Here is a 12,274-nt window from a genome sequence, read left to right as displayed (position 1 = left end):
TCATGTTCCTGTGTGTATAAAGATCGCATATTCGCATGCATGAATAACGAGTGCATTTTCTATCTTAGGTACGTTAAATAAGGACTAGAACTAACTTCTGGGAAGATATAGTTCCAATCTCAAACCTAGAGATTTGACAAAACCAGAAGATTTCGCGTGCAAGCTTTGGTCAAAAGCCATGAAAGCGTTTCCATGTCCTCCTAGTTATCGGTCCCTGAAGGAAGAAATATTTTTCCCCTTTTTTTTTACAGTCCCCACAGTAGTCTTTATAGTTGTTTGTATGCAATGATGCTTGTTAATCGTTCATCATTTTCTTTATTATGGTCAAATTTATCAAATATGGAAGTTTAAACAAAGAATCATGTTAGCTTCCAGACGCTAAGAAAAATTGTGAATATTTCTTTCTTTTTCATGTCGGTGATGGTTTAGGCGATCTCCCCTCGACTTGGAAAGATCAAATAGAGCCAGATCCATATTTCATGGAAAAAGAATTTTCTCATTATAATGATATGTAAAATTCATAATCCAATCGAGTCCTATCTGGGAAATCGTATAGGGTCCATGGGTTTATCAAAGATGCTGGCACTCGGAGAAAATGAAAATGAGATAGTCACTTTGGTGAATATTTATAATATTATCAAACGGATATGGATCACATTTCCATTCGTGTTCTGTCATTTTGTGATTGGATAAAGTCTAAGAAGGCTCGAAAGATCCCAAACCTTATAGCTGCATTTGAATCAGTGGCATTCAGTGCGGACTGCTACCAGAGTGCACACTGTATGCTGCTTATTCAGAGATATGGCTGAAAGGAAAGGTAAACATTTTGATAAGTGTTGCCTTAATACGCCGCATATAGCATGTAAACATTACGGTATTGTATATTTCTCGTCGGAGAAAACATGGCAAAGTGCAAGTATGCTTTGATCTTGAACTCCAGGCAATTGTGTTTAAAAGTGGCGGATCCAGGGGGGGGGGCACATCCGGCCCATGCCCCCCTTTTGAGAGTCATAGGAAATATTTGTATTGTGAATATGTCATCCACGCACAAGTGAGGACTGGGTTATTTTTTGCTTTTCAAATTTAAAGTTGGTAAAAATTTATGTATTTTTTTTAAACCTTTATTTTATTACTTATCCAATTTTTCTCTGCAAAATGTCCCCCCCCCCTCTGGAAAACCTTGGTGTTTAACAAGTTAAATAATGCTACAGTCACGCAAACATCATACGCTCCAAACTGAGCGATGTTTTTTACGGGGGATGCTGATGTAAATTTGACAAGGAAAAAAAAATGATCAATCCCCTAAAAAAAATGAAGGTCATTTTGGTCGCGAGAAATTTGACAAGCAAAAAAATGTTGGCCCTTTTTGTTACATTTCTCCAATTTGTCACACATATAATTCCAGAGGGTGCTGCCTATATGAAGAATAATACACGCAGCATCCCCAAAGAAAATCTTGGGGGGTGCAGCTCACCCCCGCTTCCAAGGGCCTTGGAAAAGTCAATGATTGCATATTGAATGTTGTTAAAGTACAGATATAGCAAACATTATCATGATTATTATGTCTACCTGTGATGATAACGCAACTCCATCACCATTGTTACTTAAAATGATAACTTACTACCCTTGGCGTATCTAGAAAAAGTGCTCCTGGGCAGAGCTACAAGTTGGCCCCTTTCAACATCTCAAAGTAGGGAGGGGTGAGGGTGGGAGCTGATGGCGGCGCCCATTCTAGGTTTTCACGCCGTTAGCTTCTTGTTATAGTTCTTGACTCGTAAGATAGATTTATTTTTCGTAACGGTGTTTTCACTTTCAGTTTCTTTGTTGTTCTTTTACTGATATATATTGTATTCCCCCCTTCTTTCTTAGCGCTTTGAAACTTTCGTATAAAGCGCTTTATAGCTTTTTGTATATTGTTATTTTTATTATTATTATTATAAACTTTAATTATGTTTTATGCTTCCCATTGTCTTCTCTTTATTTCGTTTTTTATTCTGCCCTCCCGCTCACGTTTACCCACCATTTCTTGAGGGGGGGGGTTGAAATATAAATATAGCGTAAATTGCTACAAAAGAGAGACACGAGTAAAGTTTTTAGGCGACCTAATTAAGCGATGGCTCTGGATGGGCCTTGGTATATCAGGTACACGCTAAGAAAAATGGGTCTTATTCCGCAAACTTCAAATGTCACAATAAAACCGCCTTTTGGGATGTTTGGTACATCCCAAGAAACTTCGTTCACTTATAGGGGCGCAGCAATCTACATTTCCACCCTTAAAAGGGTCTAGTGTTATACCTTTTAGGAATACAAATTGTTCTGCACCCTGAGAACTTGAAAATCTGCTACCATAGGGTGTAAACAAGTGTAACAATACGAAAAGGGCTCGCCCCCCAAAAAAATATTAACAGAAAATTGCAAGTCAAAAAGGGAGAAACAAAAGAAAAAATAGGAAAGGAAAAAAGTAATTATTTTCACTCGTTCGCTTCGCTCCTGTAGTCCCGTAGCTTTATTTTTGTTATACGCTATCACTTTCACCACCACCATCATCATCATCATCATAATCATGCTCATTATGTCACTGATAAAAGGAAAAACCAAATTATCATCTTTATAGAGAGGTATATAGTCTTTCTATACAGGTTTTCTCTAGAGCTGGTTGGACTGTAAAAATATGAATGTAGCGATAGATCAAATAACATTGCAAGCAAACATTCATTTTCTCTATTCCCTAACGGAAAGTTGGATTCACTCTCTCATACCTCCACAAGAAATTCAAAACCTTCCCCTATCGGAATACACCGTCGCCACCTCTGCCTACCAGCATAGTGGAAGGTAAACCTCAATAAAAAAAATATAGCATTTAACTTCCATCGAGTTATATGGTTCCGTTACCAACCTCAAGTTCATGTACTGCGGGTACTATGCATTCGATCAGTGCGAATTATAAAGAATCGCCAAAATGAGTATATAAGTATCTATAACATGACGGTGTAGTTATATTGCGTAGGCCTATATAATACATATAATATCTCAACATAACAGTGTGGCAGATTGTACTATTATAGTCATGATAACATAATCAAGAAAACAATTGTCAAGAAAAACATTGAAAGAGAAAAGTAAAAATGAATAGACCTAACCATATCTCGTTTGTCCTTATCATGAACCGATGATTTACATTGGCCTATATTAAACATGATGAAATGAGCGAAAACAACCTAACAAATTAACTCAGTTTTTAAAGGATAACAAGTCGTAGAAGTCCTACCATAACTTCATGATAAACCACAAATATATATATATATATACAGTACATTGTCCATTAACATTAACAAGCCCCTAAATTTGAAATTTTGTAAAGTGTGTTTGCCAACACCTAAGCTAGCTGTACCGCACTTAAAAGATAAAACTTAGGTGTTGATTCACTATATGCTCTCCATGTTTATTACATTAACACAATACATATTGTATTCTATCCCAGATGCTGTAGAATGTTGGACCGGGGAGATGTCTGCGCTCCTCGCCAAGTCACCGGCCCATGTCGCCAAAGTATGCTACGAGTACGAGAATGTGGCCATGATATATTACATCACAAAGAAAGGCATCGAGCAGACGAAACGATTCAAACTTCGTCCGGATGATGTGTACGTCATCAGTTACCTCAAAGCAGGTAAGTATAACTTAGACATGCAAAAGCCAGTTCAGGCTCATTTTCATCTTATGACGAAGATTCAGAACCCCCTTTTAGGCCCCATGGTGGCCTTAATGCGATATGATTCTACACTCCCTTCAAACCCATGATCGCCATTATGCGACAGGATTCTACACTCCCTTCAAACCCATGGTCGTCATTATGCGGCAGGATTCTACACTCCCTCCAAACCCATGATCGCCATTATGCGGCAGGATTCTATACACTCCCTTCAAACCCATGATCGCCATTATGCGGCAGGATTCTACACTCCCTTCAAACCCATGGTCGCCATTATGCGACAGGATTCTACACTCCCTTCAAGCCCATGATCGCCATTATGCGACAGAATTCTACACTCCCTTCAAACCCATAGTCGCCATTATGCGACAGGATTCTACACTCCCTTCAAACCCATAGTCGCCATTATGCGACAGGATTCTACACTCCCTTCAAACCCATAGTCGCCATTATGCAACAGGATTCTACACTCCCTTCAAACCCATAGTCGCCATTAAACGACAGAATTCTACACTCCCTTCAAACCCATGGTCGCCATTATACGACAGGATTCTACACTCCCTTCAAACCCATGGTCGCCATTATGCGGCAGGATTCTACACTTCCTTCAAACCCATGGTCGCCATTATGCGACAGGATTCTACACTCCCTTCAAACCCATAGTCGCCATTATGCGACAGGATTCTACACTCCCTTCAAACCTATGGTCGCAATTATGCGACTGGATTCTACACTCCCTTCAAACATAGGTCTTCATTATGCGACAGGATTCTATACACTCCCTTCAAACCCACGGTCGCCATTATGCGACAGGATTCTACACTCCTTTCAAACCCATAGTCGCCATTATACGACAAAATTCTACTCTCCCTTCAAACCCATGGTCGCCATTATGCGACTGGGTTCTACACTCCCTTCAAACCCATGGTCGCCATTATGCGACAGGATTCTACACTCCCTTCAAACCCATGGTCTTCATTATGCGGCAGGATTCTATACACTCCCTTCAAACCCATGGTCTTCATTATGCAACAGAATTCTACACTCCCTTCAAACCCATGATCGCCATTATGCGACAGGATTCTACACTCCCTTCAAACCCACGGTCGCCATTATACGGCAGGATTCTATACACTCCCTTCAAACCCATGGTCGCCTTTATGCGGCAGGATTCTACACTCCCTTCAAACCCATGGTCGCCATTATGCGACAGGATTCTACACTCCCTTCAAACCCATGGTCTTTATTATGCGGCAGGATTCTATACACTCCCTTCAAACCCATGGTCTTCATAGTGCGACAGGATTCTACATTCCCTTCAAACCCATGGTCGCCATTATGCGACAGGATTCTACACTCCCTTCAAACCCATGGTCGCCATTATGCGACAGGATTCTACACTCCCTTCAAACCCATGGTCGCCATTATGCGACAGAATTCTACACTCCCTTCAAATCCATAGTCGCCATTATGCGACAGGATTCTACACTCCCTTCAAACCCATGGTCGCCATTATGCGACAGAATTCTACACTCCCTTCAAACCCATGGTCGCCATTATGCGACAGAATTCTACACTCCCTTCAAACCCATAGTCGCCATTATGCGACAGGATTCTACACTCCCTTCAAACCCATAGTCGCCATTATGCGACAGGATTCTACACTCCCTTCAAACCCATAGTCGCCATTATGCAACAGGATTCTACACTCCCTTCAAACCCATAGTCGCCATTAAACGACAGAATTCTACACTCCCTTCAAACCCATGGTCTTCATTATGCGACAGGATTCTACACTCCCTTCAAACCCATGGTCGCCATTATGCGACAGGATTCTACACTCCCTTCAAACCCATGGTCTCCATTATGCGACAGGATTCTACACTCCCTTCAAACCCATGGTCGCCATTATGCGACAGAATTCTACAGTCCCTTCAAACCCACGGTCGCCATTATGCGACATGATTCTACACTCCCTTCAAACCCATGGTCGCCATTATGCGACAGAATTCTACACTCCCTTCAAACCCATAGTCGCCATTATGCGACAGGATTCTACACTCCCTTCAAACCCATGGTCGCCATTATGCGACAGGATTCTACACTCCCTTCAAACCCATGGTCGCCATTATGCGACAGGATTCTACACTCCCTTCAAACCCATGGTCGCCATTATGCGACAGAATTCTACACTCCCTTCAAATCCATAGTCGCCATTATGCGACAGGATTCTACACTCCCTTCAAACCCATGGTCGCCATTATGCGACAGAATTCTACACTCCCTTCAAACCCATGGTCGCCATTATGCGACAGAATTCTACACTCCCTTCAAACCCATAGTCGCCATTATGCGACAGGATTCTACACTCCCTTCAAACCCATAGTCGCCATTATGCGACAGGATTCTACACTCCCTTCAAACCCATAGTCGCCATTATGCAACAGGATTCTACACTCCCTTCAAACCCATAGTCGCCATTAAACGACAGAATTCTACACTCCCTTCAAACCCATGGTCTTCATTATGCGACAGGATTCTACACTCCCTTCAAACCCATGGTCGCCATTATGCGACAGGATTCTACACTCCCTTCAAACCCATGGTCTCCATTATGCGACAGGATTCTACACTCCCTTCAAACCCATGGTCGCCATTATGCGACAGAATTCTACAGTCCCTTCAAACCCACGGTCGCCATTATGCGACATGATTCTACACTCCCTTCAAACCCATGGTCGCCAGTATGCGACAGAATTTTACACTCCCTTCAGGGAATTGGGAGTATGACTTCCTGCTCCCATAAAGCCCATGGTCTTCATTATGCGAAACTAAGTTAGATGTGTTTCCGAAATAAAAAAACAAAAACAATTTTTGTATGATTAAAACAATGCATGACTTTAACAATATGTTGCAGAGATAACAAGCAACAATAAGAGTCACTCGAGATGCTCCCGAATTGAATTATACATCGACATAATTCTTAATTATTCAAATAATGGACAAATTAATGAACTTGGGCACACATTTTATTTTCTTGTGAACAGGAACTACCTGGCTCCAGCAGATTGCTATGTTAGTACGGCTTGAAGGTGATCTCTCATTCTTCGAAGGAAAGCACATCATCACGATGGTTCCTTACTTGGAGACATGCACTTTAGAGGACAAGATGGGAGTAAGAAAACATTCACTTTTAAACCGTTGTTGGTAATATTTAGCGCCACCTTTTTTATTGTAGTAGGGAAGTTCTTAGAATCACCGATCACAGATTTGCCCGTGGAACCTGTATGCAGGGTTACCTGTTACTCCATTCTGTGAGGGATTTTCAATCGTTTAGGACTTTTACCCCTTAATAAATTCACACTCATTTAAATGAATAACCAAAGTTTTGGTGAATATGTACATGACCCCCTCATTCTCCAATTATTTCCCATATTCCATGTATACCTCGGAATAAAAATATTGTTTTGTATATAGCCCCTTCTAAAGTATACTTGGGATGAATTCTTCGTAGAGTTTATCTCAGATAAAGGTAAACCGAACCACCATTTTTATTTTCATTCGATCGAAATGATGGATGGAACAATATTCCAGATGAACTTAAATCATGTTCAAGATTGTCAGTATTAAAGCATAAAGACAAAGCTCATAATTGTGTGCATTTTGTTAAAATATTGTTTTCCCTATATTCTTCCGACTCTTGTTTCCTTTCTCTCGTTTCTCTCATATTGTAATTCATTTATTTATCAATCATTTTTTTCAATCTTATCCTTGTTTTACCCATGATAAGCGTCTTTGGCCATGTTGGCTTTCAGCAATAACTCCATATTCGGTCTACATAATTATGACTGTTTTGTTTCTTTGATCGTTCTTTGTAGTCCCTATTTTTGTAGTATTTGATTTTCATGTGATTATATTATTTTTTCAATCAACTCTCTTTTGTATGTTATGATATTTTAACATTGTTCATTTGAAATGAAATTATCATGAATTAAAACACTGTTCGTCACAGATGACTCCCATCGGGAAAGCTATGTCTGCCTCATATAATAAAATCTAATGCAAAACTACCATCAATCGTCTAATACTAGGCTTTTGATGATTTCCCTTTTCAATTTCGAGAGTCACGACCTTGCAGATTATGATATTGGAAACATGGTAGCCGCAACCTATTTTGATAAAAGGGATTTTTAAATTTATATTTTGAAATGTTACCATTCTCAAATTGTGTCCCACTTTTCATGTATATTTGTCTATTATATAGACGGCGCCATACTTCATACTTCATGAATAGATGCCTAAATATGTCAATTATCGTGGGCAGGGTAAGGATTAGAGAGTCATGGCTCATTAATTTTGCTTTTATCCGGTCATAATGCTTCGCGATGTTTTCAAATTTACAGTTATCTACGGTTCTTGGTTTGAGCACATTCTCCATTGGTGGAACCTACGGAATCATCCCAACGTTCTCTTTCTCAAGTATGAAGACATGAAACATGTACGTCACTATTCAAAGACCTATGTCGTCACAGACCATTATCAAATGGACTTAAACAACCTTCACATTGATATCAAACTGGCATTATTTAGACTAGCGTCAAATTAATCTTTAACTTTCTTGCAATCAACAATGTTCAAATATTACGCTAACATTACACCACCGAAACTGACTCCAAACTGACCTATACCATTGATAATAACGAACCGTTGCCGGTCTGAAGTTCATTCTGTTGGTGATGATTGTCGCAAATCATCGATACTCACATGGCCTAATATTGATACATTAATAATAACGCCCAAATAAACTCTCTCTTACACACTTCCAATTAAATCATGATCAATTAGAGTAAATTGAATAATCAGAATTATTTTGCAGCGACTGCATTCTTTCTCAGAAATAACAGATTAGGTTGTCATTTTTTTTCTTCAAATTAATGAATATAGGCTTATGATAGAAATGTTAGACTGTTAGATGTGATCAGTGGAAGATGAACTAATAATTGACAATGATTGAAAGGATACTTATATATGCATATTTTTTTTAATGCCAGGATCCTAGGAAAGCCATAATTCAGATCGCCGAGTTCATGGGGAAAACTTTACCAGACGACATCATTGACCGTATCATCGAAGCGTCAAGTTTCAGTTTCATGAAGAATAACACGAGCGCGAACCCAGATGTCGCTTTTAAGAAAAGCTTGGACCTCACCAAGAATAAAACATTCATGCGAAAAGGTAATTTATCATTATCGGTTATAATAATAATAATCATAATAATAATAATCATAATAATAATAATAATGATGATAATGATGATATTAATAATAATTATAATAATAATCATAATAGCAAAACATTATTATGATAACAAATAATGCTAATGGTGATAATAGTAAAGTCATTATCAGTGGTAGCCACTTCAGTTCTGAATAATGAAATCCAAGGAAAAGTTTTGTTAGTGATGGATCCAACGACTAATTTGCTCTCAAGCAGTTTGTAGTAGGCCTAGTTCATAACATCTGTATATGAGATCCTTTTCGATATCGTGCTTTACAGGTATGGTTGGAGATTGGAAGAATTACTTCACAGAAGATCAAAATCGTCGCTTTGATCAACTCTACCAAGAAAAGATGGCCGGGTCTGGACTCGAGTTTACTTTTGAATGACCATCGTCAATATCTTGCATTTCATAATGATTACATTAGGTTACACAAGGTTAAACATCGCAAATTTAAACGCAACATCGGATGAAATAAAATTCGGCGTTTATGTTTTCGTTCAATTTCAAAACGTGAACTGGGGTGCTGATTCAAACCCCAACACCGAAGTCGGGTTTATAAATATTACACATTTTGAACCATAGATAGCTCTGGACACTGAGCATCAACTTGATTTTAAGAATGGTGTAGTTTTGGCTGTGCTAATTTTTTCAACACCATACCAATCTTCATCATCAATATTAAAATCGCCCAAATGGAAATTCTAGATGATTACAACCATCACTGATGACGATTCAAATATTTCTTATAAGAAAATATTCTTAATGTGTGTGTACCCTTTCGGTCGACAGATGCGAATGATCTTGGAATCTCTTCCGATACTTTGATTGGTAATGGCAATCACGCACAGAAGGCAAGCAGTATCTTCATGATTTCATGAAGACATTGCACTACCAATTCCTGCATTATTTTGGTGTATAAATTAAATTCTTTGATAGCAAGTATGCTGAACTAATATGCTATTTTTAGCTTGACACTGTATGTGCGGTACGTTGCACCCTAAAAGTTTTTGGCACTTTTATTGCTGCACCAATTCAGTAAATGTTTAAGGTGCAGAGTATATAGTAGTTTCTAGATAAGATGTATAGTAGATCTGCTCTTTTTTATTGCAAAATATCATGCATCCTAAAATAAGCATAGTTGACAAAATAACATCTTACAGCCTTTCCGGTGCAAACAGGAACGAAAGGTGCATTTTTGTAACTTGTTTTTAGCTTATGGTGGGTAATTGTGCATTTTTTCCAACATGTATTTGAAGTTTGAAGATATGAACATCATTTATCATTTTATTATTCATGTTGTGCATGATATAGGCCTACATATGTTATTTGCACTTGCATGCTTTTATATGCACCGCCCAACGGAGATTATTCAATGGGCTGTGTTACAAGTTCATGCTTGGGTAATGAAAAGAAAATGAGAATGAATTAAAGGGGAATCCAACCCTAATAAAAAATTGTTTTATAAGGAAAAGAAAAATCAGACAAGTTGATAGGTGAAAGTTTGAACAATATTGGACAAACAACAAGAAAGTTATGAATTTTTAAAAGTTGTAAATATTGGTAATCACTATACCCATGGAGACTTCAAATTGGCCGCATATAGGATGTCATAGTGATGTAAGGCAAGGACTATAACTCTTCCATGTACTCCAATACATATTGTGGCTAAAATGTCATTTTTCCCAAAAGTTTTATTTCAAATTATATTTTTCTTTCATGAGGACATAAAACAATATACTACCTGTGTTATATTTAGATTACTGCCCCAGGGGAATGGGTACTTATAGGAGAAAACCACAAATCCCTGATAATAAAGTACATGGCCTATGGGAAAGTTGTCCTTGCCCCTTGTCATAATTTACTTACCCAGTTGCCAATTTGAAATCTACATAGTATTAGTGATCTCAATTTTAAAGCAGCTATAACTTTCTTATTGCTTGTCCGATTTCTTTCAAACTTTCACCATTCTGTTTAATTTATTTTTGTCCTTCCCAACACAACATTTTATGGCCAAGGCTGGATTCCCCTTTAAAAGACAACAGGTAGAAATATCAACTTTTCGTGTGATTTGTTTACAATTCTTATTTCCATTTCTTGTATACTTATTATCATGATTATGTTCATTAAGTTAACATCCTTGTGTATAATTTGGGTTTATTGTTCTCTCTATTCAAAGTTGTGTCCTCGAAATATCGCGAACGGGCTGGGCTATAATCAAAGGATAAGTCCACCCCAACAAAAGTTAATTTGAATAAAGAGAAAAAAATCCTATTAGTGTAACACTGAAAATGTCATCAAAATTGGAATTAAAATAAGAAAGTTATGACATTTTAAAGTTTCGCTTAATTTCACAAAACAGTTATATGCACATCCTGGTCGGTATACAAAATGAGCAGACTGATGACGTCCCCACTCAATTTTTCTTTTGTATTTTATAATATGAAATGTGAAAAATTCTTTAAAAAAATTCTCATTGTCATGTGATTTTTTTTTATTCCTCCCTGGTCATGTGAAATCACCATAATTTTAACATTTTATGGTTAAGTCAAGTTGGTCCTTATTGTCAAATCTTAAAAAAAAATGAAATATTGTAAAGTTCACACAATAAAAAACAAAAGAAACTGTGAGGGACATCATCGAATCTTCATTATTTTGCATATCACTGAGTTGTGCATATAATTATCGAAACTTGAAAATGTCACAACTTTCTTATTTTACATCCGATTTTGTTGATTTTTTTTGCGTTTAATTCTTGTTTTATTTTTCTCTATCGATTCAAAACAACATTTTCTGGGGTGGACTAGACCTTTAAGATATATTATCATTTTCATGCTTTTGCTGGATGTAGTGTTGGTTGTATACTTGGAAATACATCTAATATCAAACCTGAAACAAAACAAGAAGATCTCTATTTGTTCACATTGAAATATAAAAAAACAACGACACGTAAAATATTTTATATGTATTTCATTCTTATGCTCTCGATAAATCAATGTTAAATTATAAATTTTACATATTGACATATTGTGAAAGTGAACAATCTTACTTTTTATAATTATACCATTCAGTGATTTAAGACCCAAGAAATCGAAGTATCATATGTTTGATATGAGTGGTACAACTTATTCATTTTAAAATAATCTTGAAGAGACTTGGGTAACATATGGTTGTGACATTGGTACATGAATAAACAGGTCTGTAATCATAATTCTGAATCGGTAAAATATTTATTTCGTTGGAAAAGAGGTGCACTTTCAGAGAGGTAACGGCAAAGAGTTGTT

At 37.5% G+C, this 12,274-nt stretch overlaps 1 protein-coding gene across 1 annotated transcript; it reads left to right on the top strand.

Annotated features, from left to right (window-relative positions):
* The first annotated feature begins 3,487 nt into the window (after nt 1-3,487).
* On the top strand, nt 3,488-9,458 carry LOC129275045 (sulfotransferase 1E1-like). The gene is made up of 4 exons (XM_064108799.1): nt 3,488-3,670; nt 6,760-6,887; nt 8,764-8,947; nt 9,269-9,458. Exons 1-4 carry the CDS (start codon nt 3,508-3,510, stop codon nt 9,376-9,378), a joined length of 585 nt encoding a protein of 194 aa, XP_063964869.1. The 5' UTR covers nt 3,488-3,507; the 3' UTR covers nt 9,379-9,458.
* Nucleotides 9,459-12,274: the final 2,816 nt, after the last annotated feature.

The sequence above is a fragment of the Lytechinus pictus genome, chromosome 13 (assembly GCF_037042905.1).
Source record: "Lytechinus pictus isolate F3 Inbred chromosome 13, Lp3.0, whole genome shotgun sequence".
In the NCBI taxonomy this organism is placed as follows: Eukaryota; Metazoa; Echinodermata; class Echinoidea; order Temnopleuroida; family Toxopneustidae; genus Lytechinus; species Lytechinus pictus.
Note: the sequence above shows the minus strand (reverse complement) of the source record. Positions and strands in the feature narration are given on the sequence as shown.